This window comes from Cervus canadensis, chromosome 13 (genome assembly GCF_019320065.1).
Source record: "Cervus canadensis isolate Bull #8, Minnesota chromosome 13, ASM1932006v1, whole genome shotgun sequence".
NCBI classification, from domain to species: domain Eukaryota; kingdom Metazoa; phylum Chordata; class Mammalia; order Artiodactyla; family Cervidae; genus Cervus; species Cervus canadensis.
In genome coordinates, this window is record NC_057398.1 from 55294846 (window position 1) to 55311886 (window position 17041).

Consider the following 17041-nt stretch of genomic DNA (forward strand, 5'->3'; position numbering starts at 1 on the left):
TTGCCTTTATTTATTTTAAATCACTTTATTCTTGATAGCCCAATTATGTTTTTGTATTTTCACCACTGAATAGACATGTAGAAACTAATAGTGAGAAGGATCAAACATCCTATAGAGGACTTCCCTGGGTACAATGGACAAGAATCTGCCTGCCAGTGCAGGAGACTCGGGTTCAGTCTCTGGTCTGGGAAGATTCCACATGCTGAGGAGCAGCTAAGCCCATGCTCCACAACTGCTGAGTCTGAATGTGACAAGTATGTGCTCTGCAAGAGAGGCCGCCACGTTGGGAAGACCACACCACAACGAAGAGCAGTCCCTGCTCACAGCAGCTAGAGAAAGTCCGCTCACACCAACGAAGACCCAGTGTAACCAAAAATAGAATAAATGATTAATTAAAAAAGCCCAACAAAACACCATATAGAGAGTGAATTCACTGAAGTGAATTATTGGATTTAGCTGAACATCTCAAAACAAATTAGTGTTTGATAGAATTTAGAACCAACTAAATCTATTTTTTTTCACTATAGTAGAAAATACTTGCTATATATAAGATTTCTATTTTTACACTTTTCACATGTCTCATGACTTACTGGTTTGCTAGAGCCACGGTGATACTTTGTCTCATGCTTATATTCCAGAAATGTGGTGTTCACAGACACAAACTCCATACTTCGCTACTTGGCTAGAATTGCAACTACAGCAGGGCTCTATGGCTCTAACTTGTTGGAACATACTGAGGTAAGGAAGGAACATTTTCTTGGGTGTGTTTTGGTTTGGTTTGGTTTAGGCTTTCGCTCTTTTGGACTGTTACTCTATTTAAGGGTATAGGATAGTAACAGTATTAATCATAGACCTCGTTAGGCATTCTCATCTGACTTTATTTTCAGAAAGAAAGTCTTTGCTCCTAAGTTTCTACCTTCACCCCCATACCAACTGTCCTTTTGGGTCATTTAGTTCTCTCTTCCTCTTCCTGGAGTCCTAGAATTTCATAGCTGGATGTGACTGCATAGGTTATCTTATGCAGCTTTCTTACTTTACAAATGGGGCAGCAGGCTTTGAAAAGTTACATGGGCCCAGGGTCATACACATTTTTCTTTTTAAGTATATGCCTTATTTAATTAGCTATAGCAATAGTAGATTATCTTTCAATATGGCACTTGAGATGCCTTTTTTTTCCCTGTTTGCATTCAGCTCTAACTTTCCTGAATCTTATAAAATTCAAAATACAAAGAATAGTTTCCTAGTATTTACTTTTAAATTCTGCAAGTGGATAAATATGTTTGGCTGGGTACCATTTGTTGGGTTCAGTCAGGCTTGTCCTTCCTTGCTGCTTCCAGTTCTCATATTTTCCTTTTTCTTCCCTGAAGTGCCTCTTCACATTCCTGGGGGAAAAAAGAGAAAATATAGAAAAATAGCACAATATGTATTTAAGTGCCAATTTAGATGCCTCCAGACAATCACAATCAAATCCACGTAATGGTAAATTCTTTGATTGAGATAAGATAGGCACGGTTCTCACTGAAGTCGTTTGTTTGCTTGTTTGTTTAAGTCTAAACCCTGGGATGCATTTCTTTTCACAGATTGATCACTGGTTGGAGTTCAGTGCCACAAAATTGTCTTCATGTGATTTGTTTACTTCTGCAGTCAATGAACTCAATCATTGTCTGTCTCTGAGAACATACTTAGTTGGAAACTCCTTGAGCTTAGCAGATTTATGTGTCTGGGCCACCCTAAAAGGTATCAGTAATTCTTCTTGAAGAATTTCTATTTTAATTATTTAATATTTTTCTGGGTCAGGAGTACACATATTTTTGTGTATATGAACATCTGTCTGTCTACCTGGTGGCCGTCACTTAGGATTTTCTGATGGAGGAGTGACCTCCCTGGCTACTTTCTTCCTAGCCAGTCACAAGAATTCCCCATCCTCTGCTCTCCGTGGAGGCTGACCCTGTCTAGCTGCCCGCAGCTCCTCTCTTGCCTGTGGAACTGTCCTTGCTCCTCATCGTTTATGTCAGCATCCCTCCTGCCTCAGCTATTGCTTGACTCCAATTACTTTGTCTCTGGTTGCTCAGTATGTGGGTGAGGAGGGTGAGCTGGAGTTGTCTCTCTGAGAGGTCACTTTTTCCATCCTCTATGAGTGGTTTGCAACAGATCAGAATGTGGGGTTGATTGAGAGATAGAAAGAGGGCTTGAATTTTGTTAGTTTATTTAAAAGAAAAAAAAAACCCTGCAACAAATATGCTAGAATGTTTCTCTTTAACGAGTCGGACGTGACTGAGCGACTTCACTTTCATTTTCACTTTTCAAATTTGGGTTATATGAGGATTTTTTTTTGTTAATATTCCCTAAGTTTTATTGACTGTGCCATGTTACTTGTGGGATCTCAGTTCCCCGACCAGGGATACTGAACCTGTGCCCTTGGCAGTAAATGTGCAGACTGCCAGGTAACTGCCTCTCTGTACCTTTTTGGTGGCTTAAACTTTTCTCTAAATTAAACTGTTATAATAACAACCAACTTAAAATGAAGGACTTTTTTAGTTACAACTTTTCATCTGTAGGTTTATGACATTTTTATCTACTTTGCTTTTTGAATTAATACTCATAAAAGGAAGGTAGCATCTTATAGAGGTAGCTTTGTGATGCTAAAGAGTTGCATAAACTCCTTCAGTACCATTTTTGATATTACATCTGAAGAAAAGAGCTACTTCTTGATCTTGATTTTTATTTTTTTTCTGTAGGTGATACACTTCAAGCTTTTCTTAATTATGGAATGTAATGTGGCCTAGTGTGTGTGGCGGTGGTGAAGGCAAGATTTAGGATTCATCCTAGGGAATTAAAATGAAAAAATATTTTAAATTAATATTTGTGAATTCTTAAAATATGTCAAGTGTTAGAAATCATTGCCATATAGACCCGGATTTTTAAAATTTCATTATAGAAGCACAGCTTTAAGCCATCTCATTTACTAAAGTTAACCATGACTAGAACTTTGCTTTTGATTTTTCTGATATATTGAGTGCTTTTAAAATTATGTTTGCTAATAGGAAATGCTGTGTGGCGGGAACAGATGGGACAGAACAAAGCTCCAGTTCATGTAAAACGCTGGTTTGGCTTTCTTGAAGCCCAGCAGGCCTTCCAGTCAGTAGGTACCAAGTGGAATGTTTCAGCGACCAAAGCTAAAGTGGTAAGCCTTTAAATTTTTTTTTAAATGCTGACATCTTGTCTGCCTGAGATCCTAAATCTGAGAAGAAAATTATGTTCATAGTTTTTTCCCCCCATCAGTTAAAAAGGATCTTCTTGGAAGAATCTGCTGTTGTTGAATCTTGCCTTGTCTTCACCTGCTTGACTATATTAAGCCTTAATCTTCATAATTATATTTCTACAAGATTGTGATCATCCAGTGTGTGTCCCCTAGGAAATCCCTTAGGAAATCCAAAGTCCATGTTACTAAAATCTCACTATTTTATAGCTATACCATCTTTTCTTCCTCGCAGGTCTTCTGTTCTCTGGTTTTTGAACCATTGTGACCATTGAGTCCTGGGCTTCTGTAGAGCCTTTTTGTTGATTCTGTAGGAAAATGTAACATAGAGAACAGTAGAAAAAGGTCTTCTTCTCCAGCTAGAGTTGCTCTGGTTTGATATGTTTTACATACTACGCATGTGTGGTCAAGTTAATTTTTCAAGGTTTTCTGATGCTATAAAATTTGAAAACTACTGTCTGCTTGTATAAAAACACTAGAGTCATGTCAGTTTTTCTGCTAAAAATCCTCACTCTGCTTTCACCACTGTCCACCTCTAATTAGTCAGCAGGTTCTGTTATTACTTCTCGTATCTAGAGATTGATTTTCTGTCTCCACTGCTGTTGTTTTTATTGACACCTCATTGCCCCCTGCTTGTTTTAAGACCATAGGCTCATCACTGAACTTCTTCTTTGGTCTCTTTTCTAGCTGAGCCTTTGCAGTGTCCCAGGGACCGTTTTAGAAAATAGAGAGAAGTAGCTCCATAGTCCTGAGGATTCCCCTGCCTAAAACATAAAAGCCAGCATTAGAAGGACCTTCGTGTTTGGACTTAGTCACCTCTCTAGGGTCTCGCCTGCCCACCCAACATGCGTTCTAACAGGGCACAGCTCTCCCGCCTTCGAGTCTTAGCTGCGCTGTTACTCCTTCCCTTAGAATAACTTCCCTTGTACACTCTCCATCGGATACACTTCCACTTGTTTTTTTGCGGTCCAGCTTGGTTCATGCCTCTTTTTAAGCATTTTCCTGATGACTTTAAATGCTGTTGGTTGACTTCAACTGATTTTGAGTCTCCAAGTGCAGGGACAATAATCTAGTCAGTTTTTCCTCATAACTGTGCTTGGTGCATAGTGGGTACTGAGTATTTATTCAGTGAATTGATTCTTAAACATGTAACCATGTTAACTATTTTTGTTGTTGTTGTTTTGCTTTTCAGGTTCCTGAGAAAAAGCAAGATGTTGGGAAATTTGTTGAGCTTCCAGGTGCTGAGATGGGGAAGGTTACAGTCAGATTTCCTCCAGAGGCTAGTGGGTAAGCAAATATAAGTTACAATTGGATTCATCTAGTAGAAAAGCTTTAAGACAATTACCAAATATTTTATAAATCAGTAGGTTAATATATAGAAGAAAATTAGTAAGATTTTAATTTTTGGAGTTAAAATTCTAAATGTCTTAATAGTTGTTCAATTATTGATACTTAATTTATAAAAATTTGTAGTTTTAGCTTATTAAATCAGTAGGAGAGAGAGCATTTTAATTTCATTCCAGGCAGAGTTTTAATTTTAAGTAGAAAAATATCCGTTAATAGAAAGGGAAGTTATATTTACATTTTGAGATTTTTGGGGGTGTCCTTTAACACGGGTTTGTATTTGTACTCTCAGCACTCCTTTCAGTTATCAGATGTTATGGTAGATTTAAGTTATTTTTTTCCCAAATAAAGCAGGTGGAGTCCTGAAAAGCCCAGTCTTACTCATTTCTTTCTACTATTAGTAGGCAAAACCCTTTTCACTCTTGGCAGTCAGAAAATAATATACGGATAGCTGGTTGGGGCAAAGGGCTGTTCTGGCTGGAGCCACTGGAGTGGGTCTGCCTGGGTCCTTGCCCAGCACCCCCTATGGCTGAACGGTGTCTGCCTTTGCACATGCGTCAGCCTCTGTGAATCATGCTGGACAAGCTTTATGAAAGAACATTGCCAGTGATGCTAATTTAATAAAACGCCTTTTATTAAAGCAGTTGGGAGTCTCCAATGGCTCAGCAGTTGAAGAATCTGCCTACAGTGCAGGAGACACAGGAGACTCGGATTTGATCCCTGTGTCAGGAAGATCCCCTGGAGAAGGAAATGACAACCCACTCCAGTATTCTTGCCCGGAAAACCCCATGGACAGAGGAGCCTGGTAGGCTACAGTCCAAAGGGTTGCAAAGAGTCGGACACAACTGAGTGACTAAGCGCACACACACAACCGAAGCAGTTAGCCTCAGAAGCTTAGCCCCTCAGAAAGTATTGTGCCGTATTTTATAAATCAGATGGGTTTTTTCCCCCACATTTTGTTGAATTTGAGATTTTGCATTCTATAGCCTAATTCTTACCCATCTGTGCTAAATGGAGTAAGTAGACAAAAGGAAGTGGCAGATAAGGAAACAGTTCTATTTTAGCTGTTCTTACTGTAGTTCTTCCCAAACTCTTTCATACGTGTCATTAATAGCAAAACCAGTTTCAGAGTTCCACAGTTTCTCTTTGCTGATTTAGGAGGTGAATAAAGGATAAGTCAGAAGGAGATGAAAGGCAAATAATGGTTCTGGAAAATACACAGACTGGATCATTAAATGACTGACTGATGGAGTCAGTCGTAAATAGTCCTTATTCTACATTGTTTAATTCCTGCAGACGTCCTGGGTCCCCACCACGCAGTACCCTGCCCTTGTGTTCTTGACGTGAGAAGTCAGGGTTGTCCTGTTGGGTGCTGACTTGAACAGTTTGATGAAAGTTAGTTGTTTAGCCATAGTTACACTATTTGAACATTTCTACCTTTTGAGCTTTTTAATATTTTCTGTCACTGTCACTTGGAATAGTGAGCTCTGCATTTTGCCATTTACTGTATAAAATACGTTTATTCTGAATTACATCAGCTTCAGAGTCCATGTTCTTGGCTGAATACAGTTTGGGGATTTGGAATACAAGTCAGTGTTCAGGCTTAGAAACATTCAAAATCTTGATTATATCCCCTCATACTGCAAAACAGATTGTCTTTAATTCGTTTTTTCATCTTTTTTTTCCTGTGTCATTCATGAAAGGCCAGAAGGCTTAAATTTTGCCTTTTATTTGTATTCCTATCTAACACATAGATAGATAGCACCTGTTATGTGCAGATACTTAGCAAACACTTTACATGTAGTAACTTATTTAATCATATCAGCCCTGTGAGAGAGGCAGTTATTATCTCCAGTTTTACAAATGGTTTAAGAAACTGATTCATACGAGATTTTAGCAGCTTGCCAAATCCAAACCTACGCTGTCTGACTCTAGAGTCCATATGACTAAAATTATATGCCTATGTCTGTTACGTGGGAAAAGCCCAATATAGCATCAGTACTCACTAAATGCAGCGTGGAACTTATTTTCTTTAGGTCTCAGGTTGTCTGTTGAGCCAGTTAGTTGTCTTATGAATATTTCATAGTCCTGTTTGCTTTTTTGCAGGTTAGAATTGTACACATTTCAGATTCAGAAACAATATCTTTTTTTTTTTTTTTTTTAATATTTATTCATTTATTTGGCTGCACCAGGTCTTAGTTGTAGCATGTGGGATCTAGTTCCCTGACCAGGAATCGAACCTGGGCCCCCTGCATTGGGAGCTCAGAGTCTTAACCACTGGGCCAGCAGGGAAGTCCCCCAGATTCAGAAACAATATCTTTAAGAAAATAGTTTAATTTCATTACCCCTCTTAAGATTATATGTAATTATTAGTCTTTTTTTTCCTCTTCATAACATGTTATGGGGTGTAACACTTTCAGTGAAAACTGCACAAAGTATTTCTGTTTCATTTTCAGAACTCACGTTCCTTTGTTTTGCTTTTAAATAAACTTTAAATTTTGGAATAATTTTAGATTTATAGAAATATTACAGAAATAGTTTTTAAAAAAAGTTCCCTTGTACCTGTACTGAGTTTCTCTAATGTTAACATCTCTCATTACCTTTGTCAAAATTAATGCACCAATTTTGATATATTGTTAACCTAAACTCCATACTTTGTTGGATTTTATTAGTTTTTCCCTAATGTCCTTTTTCTCTTCTAGGGTCTTATCTGGGCTGCCACTTTTGGTGCTTTATTTTATGCAGAAAGTTTTGAATAATCCTAAATGCATTGCATTGTCCTTGTCTGCATTAACCTATGCATATAAACCCTTTATCATTGAATCATTGATCTAGAATGCTGCATGAGTATCTTTAAAAATGATTGATTTTAGAAATGATATAAAGACATACAAGGAGTTGTACTTTTCCCTCCTCTCTTGACGTCAGTTGAGATCAGAGGTGTGCATGAAATTAGGTGACTTGGAATGGTGCAGTTGTGGCTGCTATTACTGATGAGAAGTATTCTCTAAAGTCATGGTATAGAATGTTGCTATTGCCCACTTGACTGATAGAGGAGGATGTTGATATGTGAATATTATTAACCATGCCTCTAATTTGTTTTATTCTATGTGATGGTCAACTGCCCATAGAACAGAATACTGTTTTCATAGATTGTGATCCGTGGAATGTTGGTACTGGATGAAACCTTCGAGATCATTTAGTTAAAATCTTTTTGTTTTGGCTTCTGAGAAAACAGAAGCCTAGAAAAAAGTGAATTGGCTTTCCTGAGGCTTCCTAATTCTCATGTGCTTTTTTATTTAATTATCACAGCAACGGTGGCATCCTCAGAGGGGCCTCTGTCTTCTGTGTGGAGAGCAGGTGTCCAGTTTTCAACCGCATCTGGTCTTATTAAAGAGACATACTGCCGGGTAGCGCTGCAGTACTTTTGGAAGCAGTTTTCCTGTAACTTAGTTACCTTTCGTTCCTCAGTAAAAAAGGAAAATGGAGATTAGCCTTAAGGTTTAATGTTTGTAAATAACTTGCTCCTTTGTGACTTTTTACATATGAAGTTGTTTCTTACAGTAATTTACTAAATGTTGTAGTTTTTTTTTTTTCCCTTCCTCAGGGTCAGATTTTCTATTACAGTATTTCTTGTTAGCAACTAACATAAGACTGGAATACCAACTAGAAGGATTTTTGTTTAGTTCTCATCTCCTCGAAAAGGTTAAGTTTAAGAATTTAGCTAAAACATGTTAATGAGTTTCTTTGTAAAATGTTTTTGTTTTAGTTACTTACACATTGGGCATGCAAAAGCTGCTCTTCTGAACCAGCACTACCAGGTTAACTTTAAAGGGAAACTGATCATGAGATTTGATGACACAAATCCTGAAAAAGAAAAGGAAGATTTTGAGAAGGTAATTAAAGGTGTAGTGATGACCCTTTGTCAGTAAAGTTAATTAAAATTAGAGGGTGACCTGATAGCTTCATGGTGTGAAAATAAATTTTGTTCTCATAACTTCTTTTTTTGCTCTTCTGTTAAAATATATATTTGTCTGAGGTTTAAACCAAGAATTATTCAGTTCCCATATGAATAAACTTCAAACTTCAATTTATCTTTTTTCTCTTCAACTGTTATAAAATTTAATTAAGTGCTACATTTTCTTACAAGTATCACTTTCTTAAATGAATTGGTTTCTAGAGTCAGGTTTCCTTTTTGTCATATAGTTTTATAAATGAAGCAAGCACTAAGTAGGTATTGGAAAATGTGATGGTTTCCTAGCCTCTTATATCGTCTATTTAGAAGCACTGTATTATATTCAAAGAGAGGGCGAATAATTGTCAACACTGCCAATAATAATCAGCTTTTCCAGAATAAATGGAAAGCACCATGAGATCAGCTTTCTCAGCTGAGAACTTGGAGGCTAGTATAACGAATTTCTCTCTCCCTCTCTCTCTCTCTTTTTTTTTTTTCTTTTTCTTTTCTGGTCTAATATCATACAACTTCCACAACCATTTTCAGGCTCTGTAAGACTGATGGTGTATTATTACATTTGTCCAAATGCAGTATCAAGGATTGAAAATACACAAGAAAATAACAAAAGATAAACTGATGATTATTTTGGATTCTACTGCAGGTTATATTGGAGGATGTTGCAATGTTGCATATCAAACCAGATCAATTTACTTACACCTCGGATCATTTTGAAACTATAATGAAATATGCAGAGAAGCTAATTCAGGAAGGGAAGGCTTATGTCGATGATACTCCTGCTGAGCAGATGAAAGCAGAGCGTGAGCAAAGGATAGAATCCAAACATAGGAAAAACTGTAAGGCTTATTTAGTGTTCTTTATTTTAATTGATATTCTTCTTGTATTCCGCTTCATCAGTACAAAATTTTTTTTTCTAATGAAAGATTTTGAAACACATTTGGGAATATGTTTCATACATTAATTCATCTCTTAGAAATCTTTTCCCTTTCTCTGCCATCTTTAGATTGTTACTTAGTTGCATCACAAGTGCATGTGAAGTGTGTGTGGTCTCAGGGTCTCGCTTGTTACCTGTAGTCTCTTTTTTTTTGTAGTCTTTTGCATTGCTGCTCAGTCCATGTGAATGATTTCTTCTGCAACTTTTTGTGGTTCTCTCAATTTAAATATTTAGTCTTTCTAATTAGAATGTTTGATGGTAATGTTAGCCGTTCCCAAATCTTCCTGTCAGCCTGTAAGTGTGAAGAGTCTATGTAAGCTTCATGCTACCCTGTGTCTGAAATACCACTTGACAAAAAAAGTTTGTTATTACTTATTCCTGAGCTTCTGAGTCTGGGTATTTTTATTGTGTAATTATGTTGCAGAACATCTTGAGTGTTACATTTAGGAAGTATAGTAGTAAACTCAAATTGTTACAGAAGTCTGTCTTTCTCTCCCACCTCCCCATTTTACATTTCTTTACATTTTCAAAAATAAGTAGCAACTGGACTTTTAGACCTAACTTGATTCTTTGAGAGCTGATAATGCGTCCCCTGTATCTTCAGTAGTTTCCACAAAAGAATCATTGTTTAACAGTTCTTTCTTACTCATGTGAGGCACATGAGTCCTAATATAGATAAGACTGTAGTCACTGGGGATATGTAGAGATTTTTTCCCCCCTAGGATAAACTTCTGTCACTCTCTGTTTTCTGTCATCTCTTTTTTTTTTCCGAATCTTAGAGTAGCCTGTTTTCCAGTGGAATGGCCAAAGGTGCTTTTGGGAAGCCCACTAGCTCAGGCTCTTGGCCCAAATTGTGTTCTTTAGATGGACATGGGCTGCAGCACCAGAACCTGGTCTGGGTCAGACTAGTGTGTCCGCTGGGCATGAGGTGGCAAAGGAATAGAATGCTTCTGCTTCAAACATCCAGTGTTCAATTTGAGGAGGGGCTGGCCAGCTGTGCCATGATGGGGACGTGGGAGAACTGGATAAGAGAAACCTTCAGGTGTCAGCCATCCACTCTTACCCTTCACCAGTACTATATTAGTGGAATGTGTTGGCTTCTGAAATAGAGCGTATTCATGTGTTTTGTGGGACTTCTTTACTAAAAAAAAAAAAAAAAAATGTTTTCACTTGGTCAGATACTGGAACCATTAAGTACTTTTAAACTAGTGGGGTGTGCTTATAAAATCAGAATGTGAAAATTTTGTATCAAATTAGAAGACTGTTAAAATAATTTATTTTCAACCAGATTAGTAATGCTAATTAAGTAAACTGTAGTATAACTCTCATTTTATAGCTGTGGAGAAGAATCTGCAAATGTGGGAAGAAATGAAAAAAGGAAGCCAGTTTGGCCAGTCCTGTTGTTTGCGAGCAAAAATTGACATGAGTAGTAACAATGGGTGCATGAGGGACCCGACACTTTATCGCTGCAAGATTCAGCCACACCCGAGAACTGGAAATAAATACAAGTAGGTGTATTGCTTTCATTATGCTCAGTGGCTTCTGTGCTTTTGCTTTGAGGCTCTCTGTAAACACGGAGATGTAATGTAAACATTACGTTCCTTCCATGGTATACATTTGCTATTACAGAAATATGATTATAGAATTCACGGCACCAATATCCAGTTGTTTTTTAAATTGCAAATTAGCTTTTTTGTTTGTTTGTTTGAATGTTGAGTAACTGATTCATTGTCCTCAAAGTCTGATAAAAAGTTTTGATGTACTTTGAGTATTATGACTCATAACACCTATTGTTTTAAGAAATTCTTATTTTGTAAAGAATTATGTTTTAGTATTGTTGCTTATAATGTCTAAGATGAAAAGGGTAAAATTCTTTACTGATTTTCAAAAATACTCTTTTTCTAGTGTTTATCCGACATATGATTTTGCCTGCCCCATAGTTGACAGCATTGAAGGTGTTACACATGCCCTGAGAACAACAGAATACCATGACAGAGATGAACAGTTTTATTGGATTATTGAAGCTTTAGGCATAAGAAAACCATTTATTTGGGAATACAGTCGGCTGAATCTCAACAACACAGTACTGTCCAAAAGAAAACTCACGTGGTTTGTCAATGAAGGACTAGTAGATGGATGGTATGTTTGCTGTTACCTAGAATTGAGAGGAAGTAAGGACGTGGTGTGTCACTCATTTTAAACTGCTTGGAGGTTTGGGGAGGATGAATGGGAGGGTTGAAATGGGTATACCTGTTGGGTTTCTGGTCCTTCTCTTTCTTTTATCCAGTTTCTCAGGTACTCTTCCGTTTTGTTTTAATGCTGCAAACATGGAGTGCCCATGTTTGGGACTAGAAAAAGTTTGAAAATCTCTGAATGAAGTCTGTCAGTTGAGTCAACATACTTACAAGCCTAAGAATATTTTTTTAACCCGAATCAGCTAGAATGTGTGTGTTTTTATTAGCATCATGTAATAGTGATACATATTAAGTATATATTGAATAATGTATAATTTTAAATAATTACTCTGGAGCAGAATTTGTTAAAGGGCAAGTTTACCTTGGGCCCCATACAAAGGGTGATATTGCAAACTTATTGAAAATTGCAAATCTCTACAGAATATTAATTAACCAACATGTATATTTTTTACAGCCCAGAAGACTTTATAAATTGCATTTGGACATGAATGCCAAAATAACCATCTCTTATCTGTGTCTCATGGTCATATGTAGAATAGAGACCTTGAATGTTTGCTAAATGAAAAGCAAATAAGAATGTTGTAATGCTTGGGTGTTCTGTATTTGAAGATGTCACCTATGTGTCTTTTTTCAAATGTGCTTTTGCTGTTTCCAGTAGTACCATTTATTTTACTTAGTAATAATTGACTAGTAATTAGTGTTCTGCCTAATTATTATAACCAGCTCTTAGTTCAGATATTTAACAAACTGAACATAATATTCAGAAAGGTATTTTATACTCTCTGCACCTACATGTTGAAAACATCTCCTGGGCTCTTAAAACGTGCCTGTTTCCCAGGGATGACCCCCGGTTTCCTACAGTTCGTGGTGTGCTGAGAAGAGGGATGACGGTGGAAGGGCTGAAACAGTTCATTGCTGCCCAGGTGAGTTAGGGTTTCTTTTCCAGCCTCTCTGTTTGGATTTCCTAAAGGGTTTACTATCCTTTTGGTCTTTATTCCTGTTGTTCTGTTTATTCCTTGCTTGTTCCTTACAATGCAAGAGCAGGGTGTTTTTGAAAAAAATAAAATAAACACCAATAATAGTGGAAAACTGATAATGTCCTAAACTCCTATGCTAAGGTTGGACAGAGGCAGCTGTGGTGTTTCTACCCGGTGAAGTATGTGACTGTTGACGCTTAACTGTTCAGGGTAACCGGGTTGGTTTGTACACGCTTCAGTTTTATATTCCAGTGGAAGTAAACTTGTAATCATTGATTGGGTTTATTTTCTAGCTTGCTTACCGTAAATATTCTAGTTAATACTTCTTGCCCTTCAAGCCATTTTTTAAATTGTTTTTCCAGGGTTCTTCACGTTCAGTTGTGAACATGGAATGGGACAAAATTTGGGCATTTAACAAAAAGGTACATGTTTTGACTCTTGGTCCTCTTTTTCTCTTGTCTAACTGCTAAATAATAGAATACATGTAGAATTCATTCGTGTGCTCATAGTAGTGAAAACTTTGTGAAGAATATTGTAATTTTGCAGATTTTCAGGAAAATGGAATGTTTTACTTTTTTAAACATGTAACGTGCATTAAGCTTATAAACTATACCAAACAAGTAACAATGATCAAAACGAACAAACTTGGAGTATTAGGGAATGGTAATAGTTTTTTCCTTGAATCTTTTTTGAACACTTTGCATTTCATTTTTCTGCTTTCAAGCTGCGAGCTCTCTGTAAGAAGGTATTACTTAATGCTTTTATTCGCCTTACTTATTTAGCACATAGCTTTTAGCATATTACATGTTATAACTTGAGATGTTATACAGCTTTGAAGCACAATCACATTTATATAAGGGACTTGCTTATACAAACCCACTGAAAATGCATTATTCCTAGTGAAAAAACATGTCCTCTAGTTTTCTTAGTGGCAAAGGGAAGACTTGGCTAACTCTATTCTGTTCCCTTGTGTACTCAGAGGACGTAGTTTTAAAGTTACATGTTTCGTTGAATTATATCAAAGGTTTGTTAATTATAATTCCTGTGTATCATTGAATCTAGCTTTAAGAAAAAAACTGTCTTGAATAAAAGTCAAATGAGGAATACTGCATATTGACATTGTTAATTGGAAGCAGATGCTTAGACACTATAATAAGGCAAATCATTAAAGTGCCATGTTTTAAACTATGGTTTCTGTGATTGTGTTCTGTAAATTCTTTTTTTTTTTTTTAAATTTGTATTGCTGCTTGATTGTGCTGATGCCTTGCTTCAAAAAATAGATGCTTGTCTCGCATGTGTCTTGAATTTATTTTATTTAGTCTTTTGTGTTTAGTCAGTTTTTGGGTACATAAGGGAATTATTAATTGGTTTCTTCTGTTGCTGCAGTTACTAATAAATACACTCAAAATTAGCAGGCAAAGTTAACATTGGTATTTGTTACATTAATAACCCATGTCCACTTGGGTTCAAATATGAGAAATACATTTCACTACAGGCCAATAATTCTGTAGGGTCTGTTAAGTGAACACCATATTCCCCTATCTTTCCTTCTATTTTCTCTCCTTAGATAAATCACATTCAGCTCTTTCAGACAATTTCTTTTGGTATTGATTGCCCGTATCTCTAAATGATGTGTGTGTTGCTCCTTCTTGATTTTTGTTTGTTTGTTTTAGGCATCACCACAATGGAAGATGAGAATTTAAGTGGTCTGCTTTTTCTCATAACTTGTTGGCTTTCTTGTGGCTAATTGTTTCATTTTGTTTCCCTCATTTATTTCATTTTCTCATCCTGTCTTCGACTCTCCACAAGCTGTCTAAATTTTCTGCCAGAATGTTCACACGCCTCAGGTATTTTTTCACCCTGGAGACTTCTCTGCCAGGGCCTTCGCGGCTGCGCACATCTGACCCAGATGAGAGAACTGCTAACTTTTGAAGCCCCGCCGTCTTCACAGGTCCTTCTTCCTCCTCACCCTGGAAATTCCCTGGGTTTTTGTTCTAAGCTGGGTCACCTGGTTCATGGGTCTTCCTTTTCTTTTGATTGCCTTTTTGCTTTGCTGTACTATATCCTTTGTGGCTCCCTGGGAAGGGGAGCATGGGATGAAGATTGTTGAGACAGTGTACAGGATCAGCTTCTTCACTTGGAAATTTCACAGTGATGTGCCTTGGGCTGGGTCTGTTTTCATTCATATGCATTGGAAGAACATGTGGCTTCCGGAATGAAAACTCATTCTTTCAGTTCCAGGAAATTTTCTTGAAGTCTATTTTTTTTTTTTTTTTTCTCTCTACTGTTTTGTCTGTTTTCTCTCTGAAATGTTTCTTGAGCACATGTTGGGCCTCTTGGACTATTTCTCTAGTTTCTTTTCTCTCTTATTTTCCATTTCATCTTTTGCCTCTCCTTTCTGGTAGTTGTACTCAGCCCTGTCTTATCAGCTTCTGTTGAGGTTTTCATTCGTGCTCTCCTATTTCCAAGATTTCTCTTTTGTGCTCTGAATTTTCAGAATAACTACTTCCTGTTCCTATTTCATGGTTGTAATATTATCAAATGGTATTTTTTCCCCATGTAACATCTCTTTTCTCCAGGTTGTTTATTTTGGTTTTTCTTTGATATTAAAGGCATTTCTCAGATATCTGGTGAGCCTTGGTTATCTGCTCATCTTTAACACATTGACTGAGAGAGGGTTTGGAAGCCATAAGAGAAGACTAGGCTTGTCAGCTGTACCTCACTGTAAGCTAGTCTGGTGGGGCCAGTTAGTTGAGAAGTCTCCATTTCAGTAACTTTCTAACTTATCTCTTGGACTAGGCAGTTTTTCCAGAAGAATTTCTTTCAGTTAAGCTGCCAGAAGTGTGAAGGCCTGACTGCCAGGGGTTTGGAGCTGACTGGGGGAAGATTCTGGGGCCTTGATACCGAATATCACACCTTTTCTTAATACTCTGGGCTTAGTGCAGAACCCTCACCTTCAGAGGAAGAGACTCGACTCTTTGGAGTAATTTGAAACCACTGATCCAGAGATTTTGAGAATTGTGTGCAATTTTAGACTGAAAAAGACTTAACATTTTTTTATTTTTTATTTTTGGCTATGTTGTGTGACATACAAGATCTTAGTCTCCCACCCAGGGATGGAACCTGTAGGTCCTGCATTGAGAGCATAGAGTCCAGCATAACCACCGTACTGCCAGGGAAATCCTAAGACTTTAAAATTTGCTAGTCAAGACTTCTCAAACTTGTCTGATCCTAACCATCCTGTGGAATGCTTGTTTAAAAACAGATTTCTAGACTTGACCTCAGACCATTAGAATCATAGTCCTTTGGGGTTAAGTGGCTAAAAATCTGTGCCTGCAGGCTTCCTTGGTTGCTCAGTGGTAAAGAATCTGCCTGCCGATGCAGGAGACACGGGTTTGATCCCTGGTCTGGGAAGATCCCACACGTGTGGAGAAGCCAAGCCCCTGTGTCACAACTATTGAGGCCCTGCTCTAGAGGCTGAGATCCGCAACCACTGAAGCCTGCATGCCCTAGAGCCTGTGCCCAGCAAGAAGAGAAGCTGCTACAGTGAGAAGCCCATGCACCACAGCTAGAGAGTAGCCCCCGCTTGCTGCAAGTAGAGAAAAAGTCTGTGCGGCAACCAAGACCAGCACAGCTAGTAAATAAATAAATACACACATACATACATGCATACATGCATGCATGCATGCCAGCCAGTGCCCTACCTAAGTGATCGTTGTTAGTCAAGTGTGAGAAACAGTCTTCTGCTCTTTGTCAGTTGAAGGAACTGAACTGCACTGAACTGAAGTGAGTTTTCTCAGGTTGGGTCAGCTAGATTTAACAGCTTTAAAAGGAGAAATTGTATCTTACTGGCTTAAGTACTAAACTGAGTAGTCACAAATTAAATCTGTGATCATTCTAACCCAGTAGATGCTGAAGGAAGGAACCCCTTAACCCACAAGGATAACTTTAAAACCTCAGGGAAGGATAGAATGAAACAGTAAGTTTAGAAGGAGGCTGATGCTGATGTACTGGCATGAAATGTTAATACAAGCAGGTAAGGAGTAGCAATCAAGGTGAAGTTAGGTGGCTTTTCAAACTTTTCTTTCTGACCCTCTGCACATGGTTTTTTCTCTAAGTACATCAGAGTTTTACAGAGAAGCAGAAAAATGCTCTCAAAGCAATCAACAACAGCACAATACCAGCCAAACAATAGCAACAACAAAAAACCCAATATAAACTCAAGCAGAACCAGGTTTAATTAGCCATACCACTATTTCCTGCCTCCTTTTAATGGGAAAAAAGCGACTTTTATTACTTTACTTAGCTATTTGACTCGTCGTGTGCTTCTGTCTACATTTTTCTTGCAAATGCTTTATC

At 37.6% G+C, this 17041-nt stretch overlaps 1 protein-coding gene across 1 annotated transcript in view; it reads left to right on the forward strand.

Annotated features, from left to right (window-relative positions):
• Window positions 1-17041, forward strand: part of EPRS1 (glutamyl-prolyl-tRNA synthetase 1) — a 60995-nt gene that overhangs the window by 6816 nt on the left and 37138 nt on the right. The window contains exons 3-12 of the mRNA XM_043484881.1: window positions 639-738; window positions 1581-1737; window positions 3045-3184; window positions 4452-4546; window positions 8373-8499; window positions 9220-9412; window positions 10847-11018; window positions 11416-11649; window positions 12544-12628; window positions 13045-13104. Coding sequence (XP_043340816.1) covers window positions 639-738; window positions 1581-1737; window positions 3045-3184; window positions 4452-4546; window positions 8373-8499; window positions 9220-9412; window positions 10847-11018; window positions 11416-11649; window positions 12544-12628; window positions 13045-13104 — 1363 coding nt within the window. The remainder of the gene's footprint in view (window positions 1-638; window positions 739-1580; window positions 1738-3044; window positions 3185-4451; window positions 4547-8372; window positions 8500-9219; window positions 9413-10846; window positions 11019-11415; window positions 11650-12543; window positions 12629-13044; window positions 13105-17041) is intronic.